The following is a 26,437-nucleotide window of genomic DNA, read 5'->3' as shown; positions in this document are numbered from 1 at the left end:
GTATGTTGATATGCACTTACTAATTTATAACCTCACTTTATTATCTGTTTTTACACAGATGTTTTTACATTTTACAAACACAGCTCGGTATTCAATTTGAATGATGGTTCATTTGTAAATCAGGAGTTAAGAACAAATTAATAAAAATAAAAAAATTAAAAAAGTGTGTAATTTTAGAAAATGTAAAATAATAAAGTAAAAATAGAAAGGTTTATAAAAAGCATACTTGAATAACACAAAATAACACAATTAGTAAATATAACAAAGGTTTTTGTTTTGAGCCAATAATTGTCCAGTGAAGTGAATTACATAAAAATATGTTAAAAATACTTTGTGTCAATTGCCTAATAATTTAATCTTTCAAGTTGTGTCACTGGGACATTGTTTTATTCAGGTCTGTATTACAGTTGAAATATAGGGTTCACAGAGCAATAAAGATGGACATTATTAATAAAGAAATTAAGACAAAGGCTTCTAAACTGAATTACAAGTAAAAGAAATCTTGTGTCACTTTACATTTTTAATGCCAAACACAGCTGTTGTAACACTCACTATTAACATAATCCCATAATTACAAATAAATTCAAGTGCAAGCCTTTTATTTTGAGGAACATTTTCAAAGTGCGTTTTTTAGCTCATAGAATAAAAAAAGCCAGATCGCCCACAAAGCCAAGCTGTAATTACAAGGACTCTTACAAGCATATGCAGTCATTATGTCATGATGCTGCAGGCACATGACAGTCAAGGATAAATCTCTTGGTGTCACTACAATTATAGATCAAAGACATGATATTCTTTATTAGTTTTCAAAGCTCCCCTGTGGTGCCCGGAGATCATATAGAAACACGACCATTTTATGTTTTATTAAAAACATAATATAGGCCACTATATGAGATCAACCATCTTGAGGAGGACACAGAGGACTGAAGAGAGCAGACAAGGAGATGCAGTGTAAGGTGGCAAAGGTCAAACAAAGAGCAAACAAAATGAGGAACTTGTATGCTAGGTTGGACAGTAAGGAGGGAAAGGTAAATTTGAACAGGTTGGCGATGTCACACTTACTATTGTGTGTTATTTTAATTTTTGAAGGACCCGAAAAGAAAGAGATGGCAAAAGTAAATCGCAAGTTTATTTAAACAAAAGGCAACAACAGAAAATCACTGCTAGAGGAGGGAGAGAAAATCACACGAAGCTAAGTTGGGCTGTAGGTGTGACAGAGGAGGAGGTGGGTCGTCGGGATGAGGATAGACAGAAATCTCCATTGACTATGATGTTTGCACATGACATTGTGATTTGTAGTGAGAGCAGGGAGCAGGTGGAGGAAAATCTAGAGAGGTGGAGGTCTGCTCTGGAAAACAGAGGAATGAAGCTTAGCTGCAGCAAGACAGAATACATGTGTGTCAATGAGAGGGACCCAGGTGGAACGGTGAGGTTACAGGGAGCAGAGGTGAATAAGGTGCAGGACTTTAAATACTTAGGGTCAACGGTTCAGAGCAACGGTGAGTGTGGAAAAGAGGTGAAGAGGTCGAGTGCAGGCAGGTTGGAACAGGTGGAGAAAAGTGTCAGGTGTGTTGTGTGATAAAAGAGTATCAGCAAGAATGAAAGGAAAGATGTTCAAGACGGTGGTGAGACCAGAGATGTTGTTCGGCTTAGAGACAGTTTAAATACAGTTAAATAAATTAACTTTTAAATACATTTCATGAATAAATCAACATGAAGTCATGTAGCTGCCACCACATAAAAAAGAAAGATGAAATTTACTCTTTAACTGTCAGTGGAGAAGTTTCAGGTCTTTCTGTACATGGAGCACTGCAGACCATGAACACTTGTTTAAATTATCAGTGAGCTGTATTATGTATATTTGTATATGTATTATATATATTTTCACCATTAACATCCAGTTCAAGTACGAAATAAGATTTTGTGTGATATGTAGCATTTTGGGAATCTCTCAATAAAAAGCTTGGTACAAAAGATTGCATCCGCTGAATGTGCATTATTATTATGTTAGCTGTTGGGTTAAATTTGCATCACCTTCGATGCCATTACAGTGTAGGGGGAAGCCAAACCCTAAACCTGACATCTAAATTTAGAGGAACCTTTACATCTCACAAATGAAAGACATTATGAAATTATCATACACAACCAAAATACATAATTTCATACTAAACCTGATGAATTTTCTGTTACTTAAAAAAGTTAATGGTTTGTTTTGAAATAAAATTTTATTCAGTGTTTTCATAGAAATGTTTGAGTGCAATTATGATCAATAAGTTCAATAAAGAAAAGAAGTTAGTCATATGATCCACATAGTTAACTGCTGAATGTCTTTTACTTGGCAGTACACCAAGTAAAATTCGCAGTGTCTGATGTGTGAGTGAACTTTCAGCAGTTTTTCTATAATCTTTTCTGTGTATAGACTTTGCTTATCCAGCCAAATAGCATTTAGTTTCTCTGCATCTGTGTTTATTAGGGCTGTATGATTTGTTAACGTTATTTTTGGTCACTAGTCCAGTCAGCTCACACCCAGTTACTTTGTTTTCACTACCCTGGTTTACTTAATTGCTCACTTACGCACCCAGACGTCCTCATACAATACCACAGCTCCTCTCTCTGCACCCTGTCATACGCTTTTTCTAAATCTACGAAGACACAATGCAACTCCCTATGACCCTCTCTGTACTTCTCCATCAGCGTCCTCAAAGCAAATACTGCATCTGTTGTACTCTTTCTAGGCATGAAACCATATTGCTGCTCACAAATGTTCACCTCTGCCCTTAGCCGAGCTTCCACTACTCTTTCCCACAACTTCATTGTGTGACTCATCAGCTTTATTCCTCTGTAGTTGCCACAGCTCTGCACATCTCCCTTGTTCTTAAAAATTGGTACCAGTACACTTTTCCTCCAGTCCTCAGCATCCTCTCACTCTCCAAGATCTTGTTAAACAAACTAGTCAGAAACTCTACTGCCACCTCTCCTAGACACTTCCATACCTCCACAGGTTTGTCATCAGGACCAACTGCCTTTCCGCTCTTCATCCTCTTCAACGTCCTCCTCACTTTACTCTTACTAATCTTTGCTACTTCCGGCTCCACACCAGTCACTTCTTCTACTCTTCGTTCCCTCTAGTTTTCCTCATTCATCAACTCTTCAAAGTTCTCCTTCCATCTTCCCATCACACTCCTGGTACCTGTCAATACATTTCCATCCTTATCTTTAATCACACTAACCTGCTGCACATCCTTCCCATCTCTATCTCTTTGTCTGGCCAACCTGTACAAATCCACCTCTCCATCTTTAGTGTCCAACCTAACATACGAGTCCTCATATGCTCTTTGTTTGGCCTTTGCCACCTCTACCTTCACCTTACGCTGTATCTCCCTGTACTCCTGTCTACTCTCTTCAGTCCTCTCAGTGTCCCACTTCTTCTTAGCTGACCTCTTTCTCTGTATACACTCCTGAACTTCCTCATTCCACCACAAAGTCTCCTTGTCCGCTTTCCTCTTTCCAGATGACACACCGAGTACCCTCCTACCTGTCTCCCTGATCAAATTAGCTGTAGTAGTCCAGTCATCTGGAAGCACCTCCAAACCACCCAGAGTCTGTCTCAGCTCCTCCCTGAAAACTAAACGACATTCTTCCTTTTTCAACTTCCACCACTTTGTCCTCTGCTCTGCCTTAGTCCTCCTTATCTTCCTCACCACCAGCATCATTTTACACACCACCATCCTGTGTTGTCTGGCTACACTCTCCCCTACCAATGCTTTACAGTCACTGATCTCTTTCAGATTACAACGTCTACACAAGATGTAGTCTACCTGAGTGCTTCTACCTCTGCTCACGTGACCCTATGTTCCTGCCTCATCTGGAAGAAAGTGTTCACTACAGCCATTTCCATCCTCTTTGCAAAGTCTACCACCATCTGTCCTTCTGTGTTTCTGTCCTGAAGACCAAACCTGCCCATCACATTCTCATGACCTCTGTTCGCTTCACCAAAATGTCCATTGAAATCTTCTCCAATCACCACTCTCTCACCTCTGGAGATGCTCTGCATCACTTCATCTAACTCACTCCAGAATTTCTCCTTCTCTTCTAACTCACATCCTACCTGTGGAGCATAACCACTAACAACATTGAACATCACCCCTTCAATTTCCAGCTTCAGACTCATCAACCTGTCTGATACTCTAATGACCTCTAGAAGATTCCTCACAAACTCCTCTTTCAGGATATCTTCACTCCATTTCTCGTCCTATCTGACCCATGGTAGAACAACTTGAACCCTGCTACTAAGCAGGGTTCAAGCCCTTTAACCCAGGGCCCGACTGATCCGATATGGAAGTCATTGTCACGATTTGCATTTTTAATTTGGCATGTGTTTTACGTCAGATGCCCTTCCTGACACAACCCACTGCATTTACTATCTTACAGCTGTATGTACAGTTAAGCTGATAATGGTAAGGTAAGCAATTTATCATGTACCATTCTAACGTAGCTCCTCCGATCTCTGTTCCTCCATCTCAGATTTGTAACCTCGTCATAATGGCAGAAGCCAAGGAGGCATGGTTCATCTTTAAATAAACTCTATAGACTGCTAAGGCATTGTATAGAATTACAAAAATCAACAATGTTTTCTTACATATTGTATGTAGGGAAATGGTTGTGATGCCTTTTTAAGATGTCTCAAAACCTGCCCCACTCAGTCATTGTTCTGGTAGCTATATTACACTGGTGCTTTACTTTAGCTGGGTAAAATGCATCAAATTTTGAGACTTCATTTTAATCTAAGTCATCGTTTTATTTATAATGGTTTAAAAAAAATGTGCTTTGATTTCTCAATAAGTTCTCTCTTCTCCTACTTTCAGCCTTAACAGTCAAAATGCAGAAGTGTGTACAAACTGAAATTATGATTCCTTTCTTATCCCTGGTGAAACCACAGGTGTTACAACTCGCCAGCTGTTACATCCATACTCAGTCTGCTATAATGTAAAATCTTAATTTGAAAAGAACTAGTAAGGTAAGTAGACTCTGGAATGTAGTAGAGTAGAAGTTTATAGTGGAAAAAAATAAGTGATGTAAAGCCATCGGGACAGAAAACAGTGGGTTACCATCATGTCCAACAGGTCTTCTATGTCCTGGAAACAGAGCTAAGAAGTACTTGTCAGCGTGCGAGCCGTACACTGACACTATAACTTTGCGTCGTGGCCTTACTCATCCTAAAAATATAACTCAATAGGTATGTGATTCAAAAGAGGGAGCAACTCTGTCACGAACCCCGCCCCGCCCTTCAACATAACGCCTACCAGAGGAGGAGCGTGCAGAGCGAGCAAAGGGCCCGTGGCATCCGGAGCTGTGCAAAGGCAGTGGAGGTTGGCTCGGGTTTCAGAGACGCACAATTACGGCCGACCCGTGGCACAGTGGGATCGCTCCGAGCCAAAGCAGCCAATGGAGAAACAGAGCGGAACGCAGAGGAATATATCAGTTGCTGTGAATTGGGAAAATTATTGAATAACTTGGATATAGTCTGAAGAAGAAAAGGACATCTGCAAAGCAGTTTTGTGATAAGTCATACGTATAATTACCCTGATTTGCATGTTAAGAACACCACAGTACGATGTCTAAAATGGAATATGATCAGAAGTGGGGAGTTGCTGGTAAACCGGGTGAGGAGAGGAGGACGCACTGCGAACAGCAGCAACCGTCGAAATTGAGAAACTGGAGGGATTCGACCTGCGTAACCGTTTGCGTTGCAGCATGTGTCCTGTGCCTTGGAGTTTGCATTGCGATTTTTGTTCAGACCTCGGAATTGAAGTCCAGAATAGTAAGTCTGGAGCACCAGCGGGACGCGCAGCTCTCCGCTTGGATGCTGTCCATTGAGCAGGTGGAGCCCGTTATCCTGAGTCGACTGGACCAGATCCTGGACGAAGTGAGTGGTGTAGCGTTTTAGGAACATCAATATGTTATTTGATAAAGAGGGAAATCTTATTTAGGATTAATTGAAACTGAGATATTACTCATTTAGCATTGGAATGAATAAGCTTACTGTAAATTGCCTTTTAGACTCAATCCACAAGTTATCTAGACAGCAAAAAATAATTTACTCAGCCATTTATTCACACTTTCTTTAATTTTCTAACATACAATTCATTCAAACCAATGTCATTGGACGTAGTGAAGAAAATGGGTAACAGCATCCAGAAATCTCAACTTGTATGGCTTTTTACTCTTTGGACATGTTTTCAGACTTCGTCTTCTGCTTTTCCAGGAAACAACACTGGGTAGTGAATTAGTGTTTGTTTTTCCATATGCGTTTTTTTTTTTTTTTTAATGATTTTATGGTTTGTGTTTTGGACCTGGATACTTTATGCACTTTAACAAAGGCTTGTTTCATAAGGAACCTGAGGGTTTTAGTTTAACTTCCTTGCCATACACATTTGGTTGTCAGGTCTGGTAAATTCTGACAGGGTCCATGCAGAAGAGAAATTCTTGATGCTTGCTTGATGAAAATCTGCAGTAGCAGTTTGACTTGTAGGCCTTGATCTGAGCACCAGTCAGACAATCTGCTACATTCTTCATATGATGGGGCATTATGCTTCCAATTTCAAAATTAGTTTGGATCTTAAAGCAGAATACTGAAGTTACAGAGATCTGGCAATTCTTTGATTTCACAATGGGGGGAACTCCCATTAATTAAAAGAAACCTTGGACAGAAACAGGTTCAGGGTTGGCAGAAATATGTCTTGATTGCTTAGGCTGTGTAGAGGGCAAAGAGAAAGAAAAGGAGAATCCCATTTAAATAATTATGAATATAGTTTTTCATGCAGTGTGTCAAACAATCTGTCCCCCAGAGTCCCGAAGTGACTGTGTTTTCCCCTTTTTAGGTTGCTTTGCCTAAAGGCTAATTCTTGCTTTCTCCTTGTTCTCGAACAGACTTGAATTATGAACAGGCAGATGCTTCTATTTATACTAGAAATGAGTATATGGTGACATGTTCAATGTACATTACAAAACATGATGGTGACCAGTGACATCAAAAAAAGCTAAACAAGAACAATGTCAAGGTGCATTCATACAATGCACAAGTCCTTTGGCTCACGTGAAGAACAGTCTGCACACATCCACTAAAATTTTTGGTTTGCTTGCCCACACAATTGCGGACTTGGGCAAGTAACAAAATTTACATCACACATAAGTGGTCATTTTGACATTTAACCTTCAGTGTTACAATCTCATCTTCAGTCTTTACCTTTATTAGGACCAGTTAGAAGATATTCTCGTAAAAACATCACCCAAACAACTGAATGACAGTTGACATCATCTGCCAAATGACAAAACTGACCAATCTTATACATGAAAACAAACCTTTATAGTGGAGTATTTTTAATTTTAATGCCATATTTCAATGGGTTTTTCTTGTGATCATCATGATGAATGATACAATAGTTTCTGCCTTGATAACTTGGCAGAATTAGAAAATCCTTTCTGTGAATATTGCACATCAGTGGGCTTTCTAGTAAGCTTTTAAACGAATTCTCCAAATGGACTTCCTGCCTTGCGTTTCATTATAAAACAACACACTCTGACTATTGGATGTCCTTGGTCATTCTTTTTATTAAGGGCTAGGCCACACCAACCTGACCATCCGCAGTTGGACAGTATTTGGCAGTGTCAGGTGTTAGCCTAGTCTTTGCGGTGTCTCTCAAATTGTACTCAATTGTCAGACGTCAGCCGGCGTTGGCCTGTTGGTGAAAGTGACTTTGTTCACAGTTTGTACACATGCAGTCATGTGTTTTGTACATACTGAAACTAAAAACTAGTACTTGACAACGAAATGAAAAGTAATACAATTGAATATACACCAGACAAAGAACAAAGTTGAAAAAGGAAAGAAGTTACATATTTCGCTAAAGCACACCTTCATGTATAAGTTTACAAAACACCTACTGGATCTATTTAAAGGTGCTTGTAATAGTATCTGGAGAGAGCACCTGGTTCTGGAGCTACCCCGTGGGGCCCAGTGAGAAGAATTTCTGTCTCCAGACAGGCTTGGGGTGATGCAGCAGTCCTTTTTGTTTAGCTCACTGTATATAAATAGTTATTATTAATGGGAGAGAGGCACAGATGTGGCTTTTTGTAGAAAGAGAGAGATGTTTGTGGTTTTTTTAACCCAACACTGTCCACTATCCACCACTTCTCATGCAGCACAGAATCCGTCCTCATTATTTCAGTAACATTTGGATTGTTGAAGAATAACACTGTGTGTTGTGATCAGGGACACTACAGGTCATCTGTGTTTTTAAAGGCTCTCAGAGCTCAACAGTGCTGCAAACGGTAAGATGAGATATGAACTAAACCATGTCTTCAAAGTCAAAGTCAGAGCCAAGCTATGGATTTGGACAATAGTTAAACCCTAATTTGTCACATTGTTGCATTAGTGGCATGTACCTTCAATGGTTTCTGTCTCTCCACCTCACACACACACACACACACACACACACACACACAGTAGTTTCTTTCATAAGTGAGGAAACATTACAGTCTTCATGCTACATTTTTAGATTCGGTCAATCAGTGAACAATTATAAACATTCTCTCAACCAGCTGTGTTATTTGTCCCGAAAGGAATGAATTAGTCAGAGTTCCTTCATTGCTCAAAACAAAACAGTGTTGAATTAAGGTATCAGTCATAAACTGTATGAATGTGTATTGGCTAACCAGAAGTATGGTCACTATATTTCTCTCCTGGCAGACTCTCGTCACTGTGACTTTTCGTTAGGCTACGGTTGGCAGAGAGCTGTGCAGCCACAGGGAGACCGATGGCTGCACAGCTCTGCATTTGTCTCTTCTCCATTTGTGCCAAAATCCACCAAATAAATTTGAAGAAACATTAATGTGAATTAGGTCTGTCAAGGGAAATTTGTGCTCAACAGTTTGGTCATCCATCCTCAGGAATAAAGCAAATGGTTTCCACTTATATAGCACTTTTTTACGTTTGTATTCAAAGCGCTTTACACTGCTTCTCATTCACCCATCACACCCACAATCACACACACTCACACACAGATGGGAGAGCTGCTATGCAGTCATGTGTAAAGGTCAGTGGTACCCCACCTTATAACTCTGTACAAACATAAGACTTATCTGATCATACCGAGTCTTAGTATTAAGCAAATGCAACTTCAGACATACACCATCTTTATTAATGTTTGTTAATGTTAATGGGCAACACTGAGTGCACCAATCAGGAGCAGTAAGGAGTTTCTCAAGGAGGACACTTGTAAATAAGTTTTTTCCTTGAGCATATGTGCACTTGAGCCTTCCACTGCTGCTTCTTTCCTGAATTTCTGGGCTATATCTCAAAGAAAATAATCTTTCTATGAACAGCATAATGTTTTCAGAAAGACACATACGATTCACTTTATAATGTTATGGTTTGGACAGTAAGACAACACTAAAAGGACGGACTTCATCCTACAAACCAGGATAACAGTACCTGAATATAGCCAGAGTGCTCAGAGTAAGTGAACCTAGCAACTGCCGAAGCCCCCTGAACAGCTTGTGCTGGGATTCCACTACCACAACTGCTATGTAGTTGAGAATGAAATGTGTAATGTTTGGTTGTAACCTTACCCTTATCATAATTGCCTTGCAGTCATCAGGCTACCACAGCACATGATGTTCTACATTCTACACACAGTGTAGAGTAACCATCAACAGTAAGCATTAGTATTTAAAAGGTGAAAGTCCATTATCATATTGACACAGTATGTACAGTCATTTTGGACATGTGATAAAATGAATTATCACAGCAGAACTTTCTAAATTTGTTCTGTGCTTTCTGTGCAGAAGCTTGCAATGCGACAGCCGAAGACACGGGAAGTGAGAGATTCTCATCATAGCTGTCTGTGTCCCCCGGGTAAGTACTTCACCTTTCATTCATCTTTCTGACTTTCTATTCCTGATTTGACATATGTACGAAGGAAATGTGACACCGGACATACAGGGATATTACATCTGGCCAACATAAACTCAATGCGCGATACAGGTCTGACTGTTTTTGACTAGGTTTTGACTCTTGACTGCAACTAGGCCTAACTTATATAAGAGGTACCCGAAAATGTGATGGAACTGACAGCATAATAACCTATAACCTTACAAGTGTAGTCTGACGTTAAACCTAAAGAGAGAAAGAAGGTAGCTAACGCAATAAGTGCACTGAAGGTGTCAGCAAGTGCAGCAAAACGTGTGGTGCGACCTGTTTAAAAAAAATCTGCAGAGATAATGTTCGGAGATATTTAGAAAAGCGCTATATAAGTGCAGACCATTTATAGCAAATGCCATGCAGCCGCTGTGTTTCATGTGCAATAACCCTACCAGAGCCCAGCCACATAGCAGGGATGCCCATCATAATTGGGATAATTATAGCTCTAACCAGTGGGCTACTGCCAATGCTAACTTTGCTTGGTGCAGATTCACACTCGAAAACAGAATTTAAATAATAAACAAGTAACAGTCTTAGGATGTTTAATTCATTAATGTATTTACCTTTGTACAATTTAATTAAAATAAATGTTTTAACTTTTTAGATACGGTTGCTGACAGAAAAGGAACATAGCAGATCCGCTTTCCTTGCTTTTACAGTGTCAGGTTTCTGTGCCACTGTTTAACAGTATAGACAATTGTGACAGCAAGAGTAGGGAGAGAAAAATATAAATTACATAATCTATGACTCAATGTTTGTAGTAGAGTTTCAACGAGAACAATTTTGGTGAGCACTGTTTCTTTCTCTCTCTCTCTCTATACAGTGTATATTATTTCCCACTCGCTCCTATATCGATGTGGTCTTATTTCTTCCTTAAATCTTGGGTCCTCTACCAGGCTCTCAGTTGTTCCTAAGACTACACTCTTCTTGACAGAGATCTCAGATTTTGTTCCAGGAGTGGCTCCAACAGATTCACATTAGGTTCATAGCCTCTAATATTCCTATTACCATAGAGACCACTTGTGCCTTCATCTTCCTCATCTTTTTGAACTCTTCCTTTAGCCCTCGGTCCTTCTACCTTCTTTCTGACATTGCTGTCATTTGAGATCAACGTCATTTCAGCCTTGTTCTTCTGTTTGTCCACAACTACTATGTGCTGTTGGTTTGCCAGTACCAGTTTGTCAGTCTGTACAGTGCCGTGCATAAGTATTTATACCCCTTGAATTTTAAACATTTTTTCACGTTACAACCACAAATGTAAATGTTTTTACTGGGATTCTATATGACAGAACACAAAGTGGTACATAATTGTGAAGTGATAAATGTTTTTCTAACAAATAAATATCTGAAAAGTGTGCTGTGCATTTGTAATCCCCCTGTAAGCCCCCCTGAGGCAATACTTTGTAGAACCACATTTTGCTGCAATTACAGCTGCAAGTCTTTTTGGGTATGTCTCTACCAGATTTGGACATCTAGAGAGTGAACATTTTGCACATTCTTTCCAAAATCAACGTTCAAAGCTCAAGCTCAGTCAGATTGGATGGAGAGCATCTGTAAAAATACACTTTTTAAGTCTTGCCACATACTCTCAATTGGATTTAGGTCTGGTCTTTCACTAAGTCACTCTAGCACATGAATATGCTTTGATCTAAACCATTCCATTCTAGCTCTGGTTGGATGTTTATGGTCGTTGTCCTGCTGGAAGCTCAACCTCCGACCCAGTCTTTGCAGACTATAGGAGGTTTTTAATAAACCGGCTCCATCCATCTTCCCACCAACTCTGACCAGCTTCCCTGTCCCTGCATTCCCACATCACGTTGCTGTTACAACCATGTTTCATGGACGATGGTTTGTCCAGTCTGATGTGCAGTGTTAGGTTTTGGCCACACATAACGTTTTGCATTTAGGCCAAACGTTTCAATGTTGGTCTCATCTGACCAGAGCACCTTCTCCGACATGTTTGCTGTTTCCCCCCCACATGTCTTGTGGGGACTTCTTATGGCTTTAACAATGGCTTTGTTCTTGCCTTTTTCTTCTTCTTATTTTCCTTTGAGCTGTTCCCTTTCGGTGGTCACCACATTGAATCATGTGCCTCCATCTAACTCTCACCTCTGCATCCTTTTCTTTCACACCAACTAACTTCATGTCCTCTCTCACTACATCCATAAATTTCCTCTTTGGTCTTCCTCTAGACCTCCTGCCTGGCAGCTCCAACCTCAGCATCCTTCTACCGATATATTCACAGTTTCTACTCTAAACATGTCCAACCCATGTCAATCTGGCCTCTCTGACTTTAGCTCCAACACATCTAACATGATCTGTCCCTCTAATGTCCTCATTCCTGATCCTGTCCATCCTCCTCACTCCCAAAGAGAACCTCAACATCTTAAGCTCTGCTACCTCCAGCTCTGCCTCTCGTCATTTCTTCAGTGCCACTGTCTCTAAGCCGAACAACATCTCTGGTCTCACATCTTTGTTCTAGCCACTCTTCCCTAAAGGCCAGATTTGAGGATTGTATGACTAATAGTTGTCCTGTGGACAGATTCTCCCACCTGAGCTGTGGATCTCTGCAGCTCCTCCAGAGTGACTATGGGCTCTTTTGTCTGTTCCTCTGATTTCTTAATGCTCTCATTCACCGGCCTGTCAGTTTTGATGGACGACCATCTCTTGGTAGGTTTGCAGTTGTGCCATACTCTTCCCATTTTTGGATTATAGATTGTACACTTCTCTATGAGATGTTCAAAGCTTGGGATTTTTTTATACCCTAATCCTGCTTTAGACTTATCCCTGACCTATCTGGTGTGTTTCATGGTCTTCATGCTGTTTGTTTTCTGATGTTCTCTAACAGACCTCGTATTTATACTGAGATTAAATTACACACAGGTGGACTCAATTTACTAATTAGGTGACTTCTGAAGGCAATTGGTCCCATTGGATTTTAGTTAGTGACACATTGTGTTAGTCTATCACATAAAGTCCCAATAAAATAACTCATCAGTCCACAAAACTTTGTGATATTCATCTAAAGTCTAATATTTGTGCATCTTCGCCCGCTGAATCTGAATTATCGTGAAAAAAGTAGATTGGATGAATTGAAGTTGTATATACTTTTATGCAAGTCTAAGAATTATAACTGATACATTTTAGATGTGTGGGCCTTTCACATCATCACTAGTTTTGACCAACACTAATCGGATACTTGCAACAAAGAGTTAAAAATCTAAAGTATATGAAACAGCATTTGTTTGCACTGGAGGAAGTCCAACAAACACACATGCACCTCAGCTTCATTTTCAAACTCAGATGTTATTCTCATAGACATCTGAATTGTTTTCCAGATGGTACTGAAATCTGCAGAAAAAACTAAAGTGTAGAGCTTACAAGTCTCAGTACTGCCTTTATTGGTAGTTTAGCATGGCACTTGTCAAATGTTAACACATTAAAAGCCTTTCACACTTACAATATTATAGTACTAATACTATAGAAACAGCTTGTAGAAGACTTTGTTAAAGGCTGTAATTAGACAGACATTTGACATGTGTGAAAAAGCACAGTGTGCTGAGTTGGTCGGGCTGGTATTTGTGTCGCACTGATACAACCTGGGAAGTACAGTTAATAGTAAAAGATGTTATATATGTATTTAAGACTAGGACACACTGCACTGTGGGTTGTAATACAGACAGGATTGCTTAACCCTGCAAACGTAATCCAGAGGCAACAGGTCAGTCACGTGTAAATATGCCCATTCTTGACGGATTATTTAATTTTGACACTGTAATGACCAAAGATTGGCAAAAAAAACCTTTGCCATTTTTTTCTGTACAATGCTGTGTTGGTTCGATGGTGCCTCCCAAATGCCTTTCAGGCAATTAAAGGCTGAATGAAAGGAAGGATTGTCAAGGAAATCAAGGCATCTCATTTTTAAATAGGTCGGACTAAAGTAGAGACATTGGAGAGCTTTGGCCATCATTCCTGACTGCAAGTGCTCATCTTTGGGGGGTGTGTCTGCACGAGTTTCACATTGTTGTGCTGTCTTTAAAAGTGTTTCAAGGGGTTTAAAGTTGTGTTTTACTCAGTGAAAAGAATCTGTCAACTACCTGCACACAATTTACATGTTATGATAGGTGCTGATTTTTCTTCCCACAATATAAATGTTGGGTGTCACGGTCATGTAAATAATTAGTTCAGACTGCTTAGGTTATACTATCAGACTCTTTACTACACTTCACCTGTTGTAACATTACATACATGTGCATGGTGATATCCTGCATTTAATATGAATGGCATGAACATAAAAAATTAACCAGTGATAAAATGTCAAAACAGAGGGGAAAAAAGATCAGTATGCACAGAATTAATGAATTTTGAAAGTTAAATGTCTCCCACAGGTAAAATGCTTATTCCTAACCAATAATGATACTGATGAAGGGTCTATGTAAAGGTATGTTGTCTCATCCTTTTGTAATTTGATCCTGATTTCTTGAGGTAAACGCAGTGGTTGAGTCCTCAAAGTGCCAAAAGAGTAAAGTTTCTTTTCGAAACACACTGCAGAAACACAAAGATCACTTTTTACAGTAAACCTACATAATCATATTTGTCACTGCTTCTTTGCGCCAATTTGCAAATTACATTTAAAAAGCAGAGATTGTATATTATTATTACCATTTAATATTATGTTTTCTATGTTAATAACATGTATTGTTTATCGACATCCCTATATATTTTATTTATATTTCAATACGCATATTTTGTATTTAGGTCAAGTACATTGGGCTGTCAGGCAAGTAAAACATGGTGATTGTGGGGCATTAAAAATTAATTTGCACATTGGACCAAAGTTAATGCTAATTAATTTTATTATATTTTTATATTATGGTTTATTTTGTGTTTATGTTATGGAATAATCTTCCAATTATATAAATATGACATGAGTTGGATTTACCAGTTAGATTTGTGCAAAAACAGCTGCATAGCAGCTCCTCCATTGGTGTGTGTGTGATTGTGAGTGTGAATGAGAAGCAGTGTAAGTTATTTGAGGGCCAATAGGTAGAAAAGTGCCGTATAAGTGCAGAACATTTACCCTTTACCCTCTGCATGAGGGTACAACTCCCACCACTGTCACCTGCAGGAGTTTTCAGATGACACTGCCATTGTTGGCTGTGTGTCTGAGGGGAATGAGCAGGAAAACAGGGGAATCATCACTGACTTTGTTGACAAAGGATTCTGTGATTGACTTCCATATCGTGTGTGAGTGTGAATGGGTGAATAAGAAGCAGTGTAAAGCACCTTGAGTGAGCCAAACATCACCGCTATATATCTATATAAGGCCATTTACCATTTACAATCAATTGGGGTAAGAACACTGACGCCTTCTACAAGAAGGGCCAGCCTCTATTTTCTGAGGAGGCTCAGGTTCTTTAACGTCTGTGCTGAGGATATTGTATGAGTCTGTGTTTGCCAGTGCGATTTGCTGTTGTGTGCTGGGGCAGTGGACTGAAAGCGACAGACACCAACTGACTCATTAAAACTATCAGAAATCCCAATGACATCGTGGGGATTAAGCTGGACACTTTAACAGCAATGTCAAACAGAAAGATGCTTTCCAAGGGATAATGGAGCCTGGCTCCCATCCTCTGCATGACATGCTGGTGACACATAGCACCTTCAGTGCAGGACTCATACTACCAAAGTGCAATACTGAGCACAACAGGAAGTAATTCCTTCCTGTGGCCATCAATCTTTATAACTCCTCCCTCTGAGATCAGATAATCTGAATAAAATTTTTACTTTATATTTTATTTTTTAACTTATTATCTATGATTATATGTCATGTTCTTATGCACAATTTCCTACTCTGGCATTGAGCATCTAGGCCAAAAGCAATTTACCTTTTGGGGATTAATTAAGTATTTCTGATTATGATCATGTCTGTAGCTAAAGACAGAAACATGCATTTAGGTTTTGGTGTAACACAGTTTAGTTGCGTGACTCAAAGATGGTCATTGAGATTCATGGGGCACTTTGTCTCCCCTATATGGAATAAAAAAAAGTAGGCGGGCTGGACTTTTAGGACTTGGTTGGGTCTATAATGGAGCATTTTAAATAAGCAAAGCCTTTCAAATGTCTTTACACCATCGGTCTGAACACAAGGGCTAACGCTGATGCTCCAGTCCAACAGGTGCCTTATATATGGTCTTAATTGGCTACAGCGGAAACCGCCCCCTCATGAAACCAAACTAATTTTTGTGTCTTTGTTAGGTCAAAGGTGTGAGCGTTCACACCTTTGACCTAACAAAGACACACAAATTAGCTCTATTAACTCTATAAACTCTGCAGTCTGCAGTGACTGACTGTCACTCATTGTGATTTCATAACTCACAGTGCATATTAGTACAATCATATTACAGTACATGAATCCTAGGATTCACACTTTATATTTTATTTAGTTTTTCTGGAGTCCATAATTAAGACTCATGTCAATATAGTAACAGTTTTTTTTTCTTGCAAGAAGCATGTTCATGTGATAAGAGGAGGAGATACTCTTAAAGAAGTATGTTAGTTATTAGGGTGAGTTTGGAATCACTGTAGGTAGAAAGTTTTGCTCTTTGGTGAAGTGGATATTTGGTCTGTTGTTGGTGGTAGTTTCAGCTTAGTAATCACAGAGCGTTCACACCTTTGACCTAACAAAGACACACAAATTAGTTTGGTTTCAACGAGGGGGCGGTTTCAACTGTAGCCAGTTAAGACCATATAAAAGGCACCTCTTGGGCGGAGCATCAGCCCTTGTGTTCAGACCGACTGTGTAAAGACATCTGAAAGGCTTTGCCTATTTAAAATGCGCCATTATACCCAGCAATGTTATTGACCTGTTGCCATTTTCAATTTTCACGTGTTCTCATGTTGTTCCACAATTTCTAGGCACAGTTTGTGGCAGACTGGTGAACCTCTGCCCATCTTTACATTCGAGAGGCTGCTGATTAACCTAATTAGTTGTTAAATACTCTTTTATTTGAAGCAATATCTTTCCCAGCCTTTTGTTGCCCCTATTCCAACTTCTTTAAGATGTGTTGCTGTCATAATATTCAAATTAAGCTGATATTTTCCGTGAAATAGTAAAATCTCAGTTTCAACATCTGATGTTAATTTATCTCCTATTGTGAATAAAAAATATTGTTTTATTGAAATGTTGTTCTTTCGGCTCATCCCGTGAGTTCAGGGTCGTCACAGCTCTTCATTGTCTGCGTGTTGACTTTGGCACAGTCCATGGACAACTCCCTTACCAACTGAACTACAGCCGCCCTTCTATTGTGAATATAATATGGGATACAAACTTTTGCACTGATCTAATTCTTTATTTTACAAGCTTGTTGCGTTGTACTCAAAAAGACTGAAGGCTCTAATTACTGCCAAAGGTGCTTCAACTCAATACCGAGTAAAGGGTCTGAATACTTGATATGTGATATTTCATCTTTTTCTTTTTAAATAAATTTTCAGACATGATTCACAAATCATGTGATATTTACGGTTAATCACCTTTTAGAGAACAGCATGATATGCAATATACTAAAACACTGAACATTGGGACATGTCCATTCAAAAGTTTAGAGAAGGTCAAATTAAGCTCACCTGTAAAAGGTTATAGGCATTTTGTGTGTGTTTTGAAATTTCACTAAAATTTGAATATCCTGAACTTTTTGTGAGTAGTGTATATAACTTTCCTTTAAGTTGTTTCTTTTTCCTAATGTTGCTATTGCTTTTATTGCTACATCTATCACTACGGCCATGTTCTTGTGTTCTTCTACAGTATGTCGGGTTGGTTGCCCATTACCAGTTTGTCAGTCTGTATCTGGAAGTCCCTCAGGTTCTTAGCTGTGTCATTCTCAACCACCTTTGGAGGTGTGTCCCATTTTGACTTTGGGACTTCCAGCCTGTACTTGGCACAGATGTTTAGTGGCATGTAGACCCTGCCTGCTAGCATTTTGCACCTCACTGTTATTTGTTGGATTATTTAAGGGGCATGTTTGCACTGCAAGCTGGAGTCCTGGTACATATGGTGCAGGGTTTTGTCCTTCCATGAGGATTCCTGAATCCCTTGCTTCTCTGGTTTCTGCTGCCTGATGTATTCACTAAGAACATCATCACCTGGGGCCATCTTCCTGATATATTCATGGACCTTGGTTGTTTCTTCCTGGATAGTAGCTCTGTCACTTACGAATCGTCTGCCTCCTTCCTTCCGCGTAACGTTTGGAGTGAAACCCTCCATGCATTGTAAGGAGCTTCTTTGTCTTGATGTCAGTGGCCTCTTTCTCCTCTTTTGGCCAGCTTATGCCAGCGGGGCACCTGGTGACCGGGAAACGTAGGTGTTAAATTATTGATCCATGTGCCTGCTCATCTTAGCTGCTATGATGCCTGGCAGGAGCTTCTATGCGCTGCAGAGGCATGTATGCAAATTGAATAAGATCAATTGATGGGTCCACCTCTATGCATAGCAACTCCAGTAAAAGTGTATCCAGTGATTTCATAACATTGGAGGTGAGAGCCACAGGCCGATAATCATTGTTCACCTGAGGGCAAGTTTTTTTAGAATTACAATTGTTTTTTTCCAGAGTGTGAACTGTGTGTATCTATAGAAAGCTGAAAAAGTTGATACCAAACTGGTGAGAGCTTCTCTGCAAATGTTTTAAGAGCTGGCATATTGAGAGCTGACATACTGTTGCCTTTTTTGTGTTTATGGTTTTAAAAAACTTTGGTAGCTGACAGAGGGTCAATTAAAAATCAGTCCTCATTCACATTAAAGTTTACATTTTCTCAGACTGCACAGCATTGCCTGTAATTGTCAGTTCCAAAATGCAAATAAAAATTATTCAGATTCATTCTGGGCAGACAAGGCCATTTTTTGGCATCCATGTCATATGCCGGATAAAGTCCAGCAGTTCCTTTGTATTAGAATTGGACAGCTCCTGTTCTGCTCATTGCTTTGGCTGCAACCGTGCTGTTCTTAGCTGCTGGTTGCATTTCTGTTTATGTGTAAATCCAGTCCGGTACTGTCTGGTTTCATCGCAAGCCAAGTCTCCATAAAAGTCACCAGTCCCGACTCGCGGTGTCCAAAACATTCTCGAACTTGTGAACGCAGTTCATCCAGGTAATTTTTCAGAGAGCGAGGGTTACACAGTAGCATAAGTGCCAGCAGCAGCTTAGCCCTCTGGACACACTCAATCTCCTACCTCACTGCCTGACCTTACTGCCTCCGTAAGGATCTGACCGGTGATGTTTGGCTCCTTTGGCATCAGCAGGGATGGGATGGTAGCACTCTGCAGTCCTGAGGTTCACGAGCACAGACCGGCTGTACGCTAAAACAGTGCTATTAGGCCCTAGACTAGCTGGAAGTAGCGACGCCAGTGCTAGGATCTCTGTTTCGCTCCATTTCAGTCCCTGTACATGCCGCATACAGTCCAAAGCACAGCTTCCATGCAGCAGATATATTGCACATTGCTCAAAAACAAGCAAATCAAAGAAAACAAAGTGCATTAAGAGTCCTCCGCCTTGTCACTTGCAGAGCAGTACCATTTTTTTTGCTTTGTTCTTATCTGGTAGAGGGATGGGAGACTGGCTAGTCCAAAAGGCGTGCTCTTGGTAAGATGAAGGAATGCAATGTCTTGACATTCATACTACTGCCAAGATGGAGGTCAACCTGAGTTTTTGTGGTCTAGTCTGTTATTCTCATTTGAGGCCTCACCGTCTGAAACCCAATCTTATTGAGTGATTTAGCTTCTCATTTTGTTTGTGTTATGCAGTAGACATCCTGTCTCTCATCAGTTATTACTATTTATTTTGTCAGGCAGTTTAGGTAGGGGACAGAGACCGTCCACTGAGTATTGACCTCGGAGTTTAGCACAGGAATTTTAATGCCTCCTCGTGGGTCAGACTGTATATACAGTAAACTCTATCCTGCTGCACACACAGCTCTGTACTACTAAGAAACATCACATAGACTGTGTGCTGTTTAAAAGCACATATACTGGTCTTTGCACACAGTGTAGCATGACTCTAAACAAGGAAAGTTGTTTTAGATTTCATTAAGTCAAACACAAAAGGAGACTTCAGTCTATTAGAGAGATGAACATAACGGAAACATGCCACTCAGGTAAAGACGTATTATATTATCTTACACACCGAAATACACAGACGATTATGAGTAAAGAAAACTCTTTTTTTAATCTGTAGGTTAGGAAGACAGTTAATTTAGCATCAGTGGCGTCTGTTGGGGCATCTGAATTTCATACCTTAGCATTCATAGCTTGACAGTTAGTTGAACAAATTGAACAAATTTAATTGAACAAAGCTTTTATCAGTTTACTACAGAAAAACTATTGTCTGCGACTGGTAGTGTTTCACACTTTGCACACAGCCAGTGTTATACATATTTAAAATTTTGTTAGCCCTCTGGGCCCCAAGCATTTGCCTACCTTGCCTGCTTTATTCAGAAAATAAAATGTACAGTATTTTCTCACTGACCTCTAGGGAACACGGTTGCACATTAGCAGCACTAACACAGGTAAAAATGACATGCATCACTACTGATGCTGACATCTACACACACAAACCTTTTCCATTACTTTAGGCGGCGTTACTTTGTCAAGAGTATACTTTTTCCAAAAACACATCAAAAGATGACTAAGTTGATGCAACATCAACTTAATGCAAATAATCAACTTTACATTTTTTACATTTATTTATACCAGTTTTAGTTCTTTCATTTCACAATTTAATGTGTTCTAAAACATCACAGGTAATGTATTATCATAACATGTTTTAGATATACTGTGCATGTCAGTATGTACTGTATAGCTTTCAAATTATTTGCATTATTGATTTATCCATACTTTTCTATTTCAGCTATTTTATTTTGTTAAATTCTTTTTTTAATTTACAGAGGACTTGGTCCATTAAGTGTCTGAAAACAATGACAAAAAGCTGTCAATTCCTACAGTATGACGATGACATTTTAAGGCCGGTTATGTTTACAGAGTAAATTTAGTAGTATAGTGACAATCTAAGAATTAAATTCAACACTGTTGCCAAGTGTATGTGATCCCAACTTGAATAAGTTAACTCTTTCTAGGACTTACACTGCTTTTAATCGTAACACTACATGATAAATAATGCTGGAGAGCATTAAAATTCACAGTCAGAATCTTTCACAGTTAGAAAATCCAATCGAGTAAAATCCTAGTCAACTAACCCTTTGTCTATCTGCATTTTTCATATGGAGACTAAAAACCTTGTGTGAGGTGGGGATGCATCTAAATTTAAGAAGGGCTACAATACTGTAGGTAAATCTACCACTTCTCAAAATGAGATGGAAATATTCTAATTCCATATGATGGGTTTTATTCATTTTGTTTTGCTTTTTGCTATGGAGCCAATAAGTAGCCTCGACTAAAACGCCAGTAATGCATTTTTGAGCCAGAGATCTCATCATTATACATTATACTCCTGGACCAAAACTGACTTCTGGCTGGATCCCCTTTGTATTGTAATGATATTGGACATTTTCTTGAATCTTTTTGTAGCACTTACCAAATGGAAGCATCACAGCAGACACCCTTTGCTTAGGCCTCTGCTGAGGCCCCTGCTGTGTGAGCAACTGGAGACGCAGGGAATCTGAGAGCATGGGGGTGGGGATATTTTCAGAAGTGAAATCACGCAGCTTATTCCTGTATCCGTATGCTTGGACAGGAATAGTCTCAACAAGGGAGCCCACATGCCTACCACATCAGTTTACTCATACTTGGCAAAAGGTCAAGCTGAGGATAAAGGGGACATTACTATTGTTGATTTTAAGGTTTCTAGAAGAACAGCATGGGTGCACTCTTTTTTTTTTTTTTTTATATGTATATTTGATGGAACATTGTTAAACAAATGAACGGCTTTAATAGAATCAAGAGAGGGAGAATGCTCATGACTGAGCATGCTGGCATGCAATGTTAGACTGTATTTCCGGCCACAAATAACCAGTGCCTTTGCATAAGCAGAAGCAACAGGTGTTAGCAATAGTTAGACAACATTAAGCCCAGCAGAAGAAAAGGTTTCTGAACCATGATATAAATGCAGCCAAGCAGATTCTCGTAGTGTGTGTGTGTGTGCACTATAAATTTTATGAATGTCATGCTTTGTCCACAGCTTATTGCATGTAAAGCTGTTGCTTGAGTGGCCCCTTCATCTGGCGCCAGTTCATGTGTTACATTTGAACACCTTTCTCAAAGGCAAACACAGTGTCTTTGAAAAGTGCTCTGCAATATGTCCACTAGGTGAGTGGCTCTAGCTAAAAAGATGTAATAGCCTAAAATGCAATATAGTTTATTTGCGTCACTGTTTGCTTTCACTACAGTAATTATAACTGCAGAAAGGGCTGGAACTGGCAATGAGCTGCTATAACAGACTTGGTTATGCAGATTCTTTCTGATTAAAAAAAAAAATCTTGACAAACATGTAAACAGATGAGCTGGGACTCTAATATCAATATCTTGATGACTTAAAATGTCTATGAGAGACCAGGTGGCTTTCCAGATTTGTGGGGATTGTGTCCCTGATATGGAATAATTTAATGCTTTTAAAACACTACAACATTACAACCGCTTCTTTGCTATAGGTATAATTTTGGACAAGTCCTGCTCTGACAAAAGGTGGGAAATAATCAGGAAACAGGGCATCCAACAGGGATCAACTGTGAGAATCTGGCAAAGAGTGTAGCTTACTGAGAGTAAAAATGGACAGGGGCACAGCTGAAAGTTTGACGGTTTATTCCGTCAAACAAGACATATCAGATGTGATTCGACAGACAATAGTGGATGATGGTGCAGCTTTATCAATTCCTGGGATATTGGTAGATACTTGATCCAGAATAATTTAGGCTCCAGTCAGGCAAAGTCACATCCTTGTAGATGTTGAGCAGCTGTGTGCTGTTAACAGTGCTTTGCACTAGTAGGTCTGAACCATATGATGGGTTTTCATTGTCAGCTCTGTATAATGTGTTAATGAAACACGATAAAATATTAAAAACTTGCAATTTAATTTTGCATATCTTTCTGTGCCACATAACCTGGTAGAGATGCTAGTTTAAATTAACAGATTATTATATCAGATAATTGTGAATTACTGATTTTATTTTTTTATTGGACGCAGGTATTCACTCTGTAGTGACTGCAGAAAGGTAGAAATGCTGCGCCGTCCAGCATGTTGTGTAACATTGTGTTGTATTAGTTCCTCCCAACAGGCTTCATTAGTTTTTGGTGTTCATTCTGTAGAAGAGTGCAATGTAATGGAAGCCATGGCTCCTCAGATTTCCCCACTTGAGCATGTTCCCATGGTTTCCATAGATATTGTTGATGCAGACTTTGCCATAACTCATAAGTCCGTCCTTGGTGCATAAATTGTTGGCTTTCGGTGGATCCTTTCATTCTCACCGATAGTCTTTATCCAACAACACACCGGAAACACTGATCTGTCGCTAGCTACACTGATGCTTTCCGTGGAGGTTGAGGCTGGAGTTTGTTTTCCAGTGTGCATGCAAACCCTGTTCACTGTGACTCCTCTGGCGACCACTCACAGATCCTGCAGACAACTCCAATGTCAGTCAATATCCTGAAATTATTGTTGAATCCAAGTTACAACAGTCATTCAACAGCCGACTTCTTACGTGTTACAGTAACTCATAACATTTGCATTAATGGGAATATTTTCCTTCAGATTTACTGAGGATATAATAGGCCTAAAGTTGTTAATGTTAAGCACTAGTATTTATGTACTGCACTCTTAGCTTTCCTCTTGTATCTCTGCCTATGAATGCTGCTTCCTCCTCTACTCCTTCGACGAACAGTAGCCCAATTTCCACCCGCACCCTGTAGGTCAACAGAACCGGTGGCAGTTGATGTGCACTGGTGGTGGTTGTAACGATAATTGGATTTCATTAAATCGATGGTTTGAAAACTTTGCAAACAGTACAATTTATCAATAATGTTCAGGAATGTTTTCACTCTGCAGCCTACAGCACAACACTCCACAAGTTATAATTTGTGTGCCAAACAGTGTATATATGCTGCATATGGACGAGTCTCTTGGATGCACTTCTGGGCACCAAAAATGTGTTTATTCATTACCGAGGCGCCATCATAACTGGGCAACAATTGGGATGTTTTTCAGTCCTAAAGTCTTCAGTCATTTGTTTGTTTCCACTACCCCAGCCATTTTGAGAGATGCTCAGCAATCAATAAAGCACTAAAAACTATCCTTGGTTCAATGATGCTCAGCAAGATAGAAAAAAATTATTTGTGTATTCTTTAAAATTAGGATCATACTTAATTCAAGAAAACTAAAATGCAGTGCTGAGCCAGTCCCAGTGACAGTAGCCTCACTATATCAACGGCTTTACACAAATCAAATGTTCTGTTCTTCTCAAAAGTGGTTTAATGGCTTTCAAAGAATTTAGCTGCAAATAAGGTCATTAAAATGATGAAGGCTGTTCATCTGAAATGTTTTCCCCCTTTATTTCCTCTCTTTGCTGGACCTACTTATAGCGTTCTAAGTTGTCTTCTTCCTATTATCTTTGCTTCTCCACTGCCTTTTAATAATTTTATAGTTCTTGGTATCCTGGGTTCCAGCTGAGTATTGTGGCTTCCCACTTCCACTAACCAATTCTGAATACAATATCTTTGTGTGATATCAATGGGCCTTTCTGCAACTTCCCTTGCCCTCCATTTAATCTTCCTTTTGATCTGTCCTGTCCATCTATTTCACCCCCATCAATACCACCATTGTCTTGCAAAATTGTAAAAGTCTAAATTAGTCTCTTTCCATCGCGGACTTTTTAATGCAGACAGTTTGCGCTGTGTGTCTCTCCTACTTTTTTCTGTCTGCCACCATGCATACAACAGAAAATAGCATTTTCAGTCAGCATACACTTAAAATCAGTCATGGGGGAGGAGAAATCCAATTACTTTTGTGATTCGTGTACATGCAGATTTCCAGTAACCAGGGTTAGGGTGTTCTTCGCTGAGCTGTCACTTCTTCCATTATGACATCCATCCATCATCCTGAATGGATAAGTTATCTGTAACCGCTGTAAGACTGTAGACTTTGTTTTTGATTTCACAGGCCCAGAGTCAATACCAATGGCAGTCACTGATTCCCAATGATAGGCAACAGCTATTTGGTGTTTCTTGAAGTTACATAAAATTAACAGCAAATGCCAATGTCTCACTTTTGGGGATCACTGAATATTAATAAGACAACGATTTAAACACAGGTGAGCACAGGTGCTTCCCAGGGGACAGTTCTATCTCCCTTCTTCACCCTGTATTCCTCAGACTTCAGGTACAACTCAGGAGTCCTGCCACTTTCAAATGTTTTCTGATGACACTGCAGTTGTAGGATGTGGGGTGGAGATATCACAGAGTACTTATCAGTGGTGGACAGGTTTATTAACTGGTGTGAGCACAATCATCTCCAGTTCAACATCATCAGAACAAAGGAACTTGCAGTGGACTTCAGGAAGTCCAGGACTCCTGTTAATCGTCTCTCTATAGGGGGTGAGAGGGGTGGAGATGGTTTCAGAGTACAAATGTAACACCAACCTGGCTCCTAGTACCTGTTCATAAATATTGTTTTAACCGCTTCATGATAAAGATGCAGATTTACTACAAAGACTTTGTTGTCAGAACATAACCTATGCAAAAACTGTTGCATAAAACGCTCTCAGTGCACTGAGCAACACTATGCATGGCTGCACGTTTGTATGAGAACTTTGCCCTTAGATCCTATTTCTAACCTTAGCGCTTCATAAACCTTCACCTCTGGGCTTTTAGTGCGGTCAACATCAATACTTTAGACTGTGGTCTGAGGGAATGTGTACATGTTGCTTAGAGCGTTGTCATAGCTTACACTAAAAACCAAGTGCACTTTAAAGAGTTCAAAGGCTGCCAATGATGTGGGTTCAGAGGATAAACTTCTTGTAAATCACAATGTGAAAGTGTTGATGGCCTGCTTGTGAGGACCAGAAGCCAGAAGGTATGGCTGGTAGGGGCACTCTTGATTTTTTTTATGTGTTCTAAACTCCTGCATGACTACGATAAAAATAAATACACATCAAGTTGTAATGTAATACTTCCTTCTGTTTGGATGTTTTAAATCACATACTGTGGCCCAGTCCATACCTTGAGAAATACAACTAGGTGGTCCATGGCCTGATCTGCACTGTTTGTGTCATTTGTGGGGGGTTTTGTAGGCTAAGGTGGTAAGATATGCAAGAGCAGCAGGAACGATACCATATCACTGTCGCACCGTGTAGGCAGCCAAAGATTGTTTTGCTTTAATTACAAATGCGTTTCCATTCAAGCTTAATGGCCATATCTTTGTTTATGCAAATATATTATGTTACATAACATCTTAAGTATGATT

At 39.6% G+C, this 26,437-nt stretch overlaps 1 protein-coding gene across 29 annotated transcripts in view; it reads left to right on the top strand.

Moving 5' to 3' along the window:
• The first annotated feature begins 5,312 nt into the window (after nucleotides 1–5,312).
• col13a1 (collagen, type XIII, alpha 1) overlaps nucleotides 5,313–26,437 on the top strand; it is a 136,909-nt gene continuing 115,784 nt past the window's right edge. For 23 of the 29 annotated variants that reach the window (XR_010910659.1, XR_010910639.1, XM_067475415.1 and 20 more), the window contains exons 1-2: nucleotides 5,314–5,926; nucleotides 9,847–9,916. Coding sequence is in view for 27 of the 29 variants with exons in the window: in XM_067475415.1 (XP_067331516.1) it covers nucleotides 5,615–5,926; nucleotides 9,847–9,916 (382 nt within the window). In the remaining 2 variants the exon portion in view is untranslated. Of the gene's footprint in view, nucleotides 5,927–9,846; nucleotides 9,917–26,437 lie in introns of all 29 variants that reach the window. The other 6 variants (XM_067475347.1, XM_067475333.1, XM_067475454.1 and 3 more) reach the window with 2 other exon arrangements.

Source organism: Channa argus, chromosome 1 (assembly GCF_033026475.1).
Source record: "Channa argus isolate prfri chromosome 1, Channa argus male v1.0, whole genome shotgun sequence".
NCBI lineage: Eukaryota > Metazoa > Chordata > Actinopteri > Anabantiformes > Channidae > Channa > Channa argus.
The sequence above is the reverse complement of the archived record's forward strand: the minus strand, read 5'-3'. Positions and strand labels throughout refer to the sequence as shown.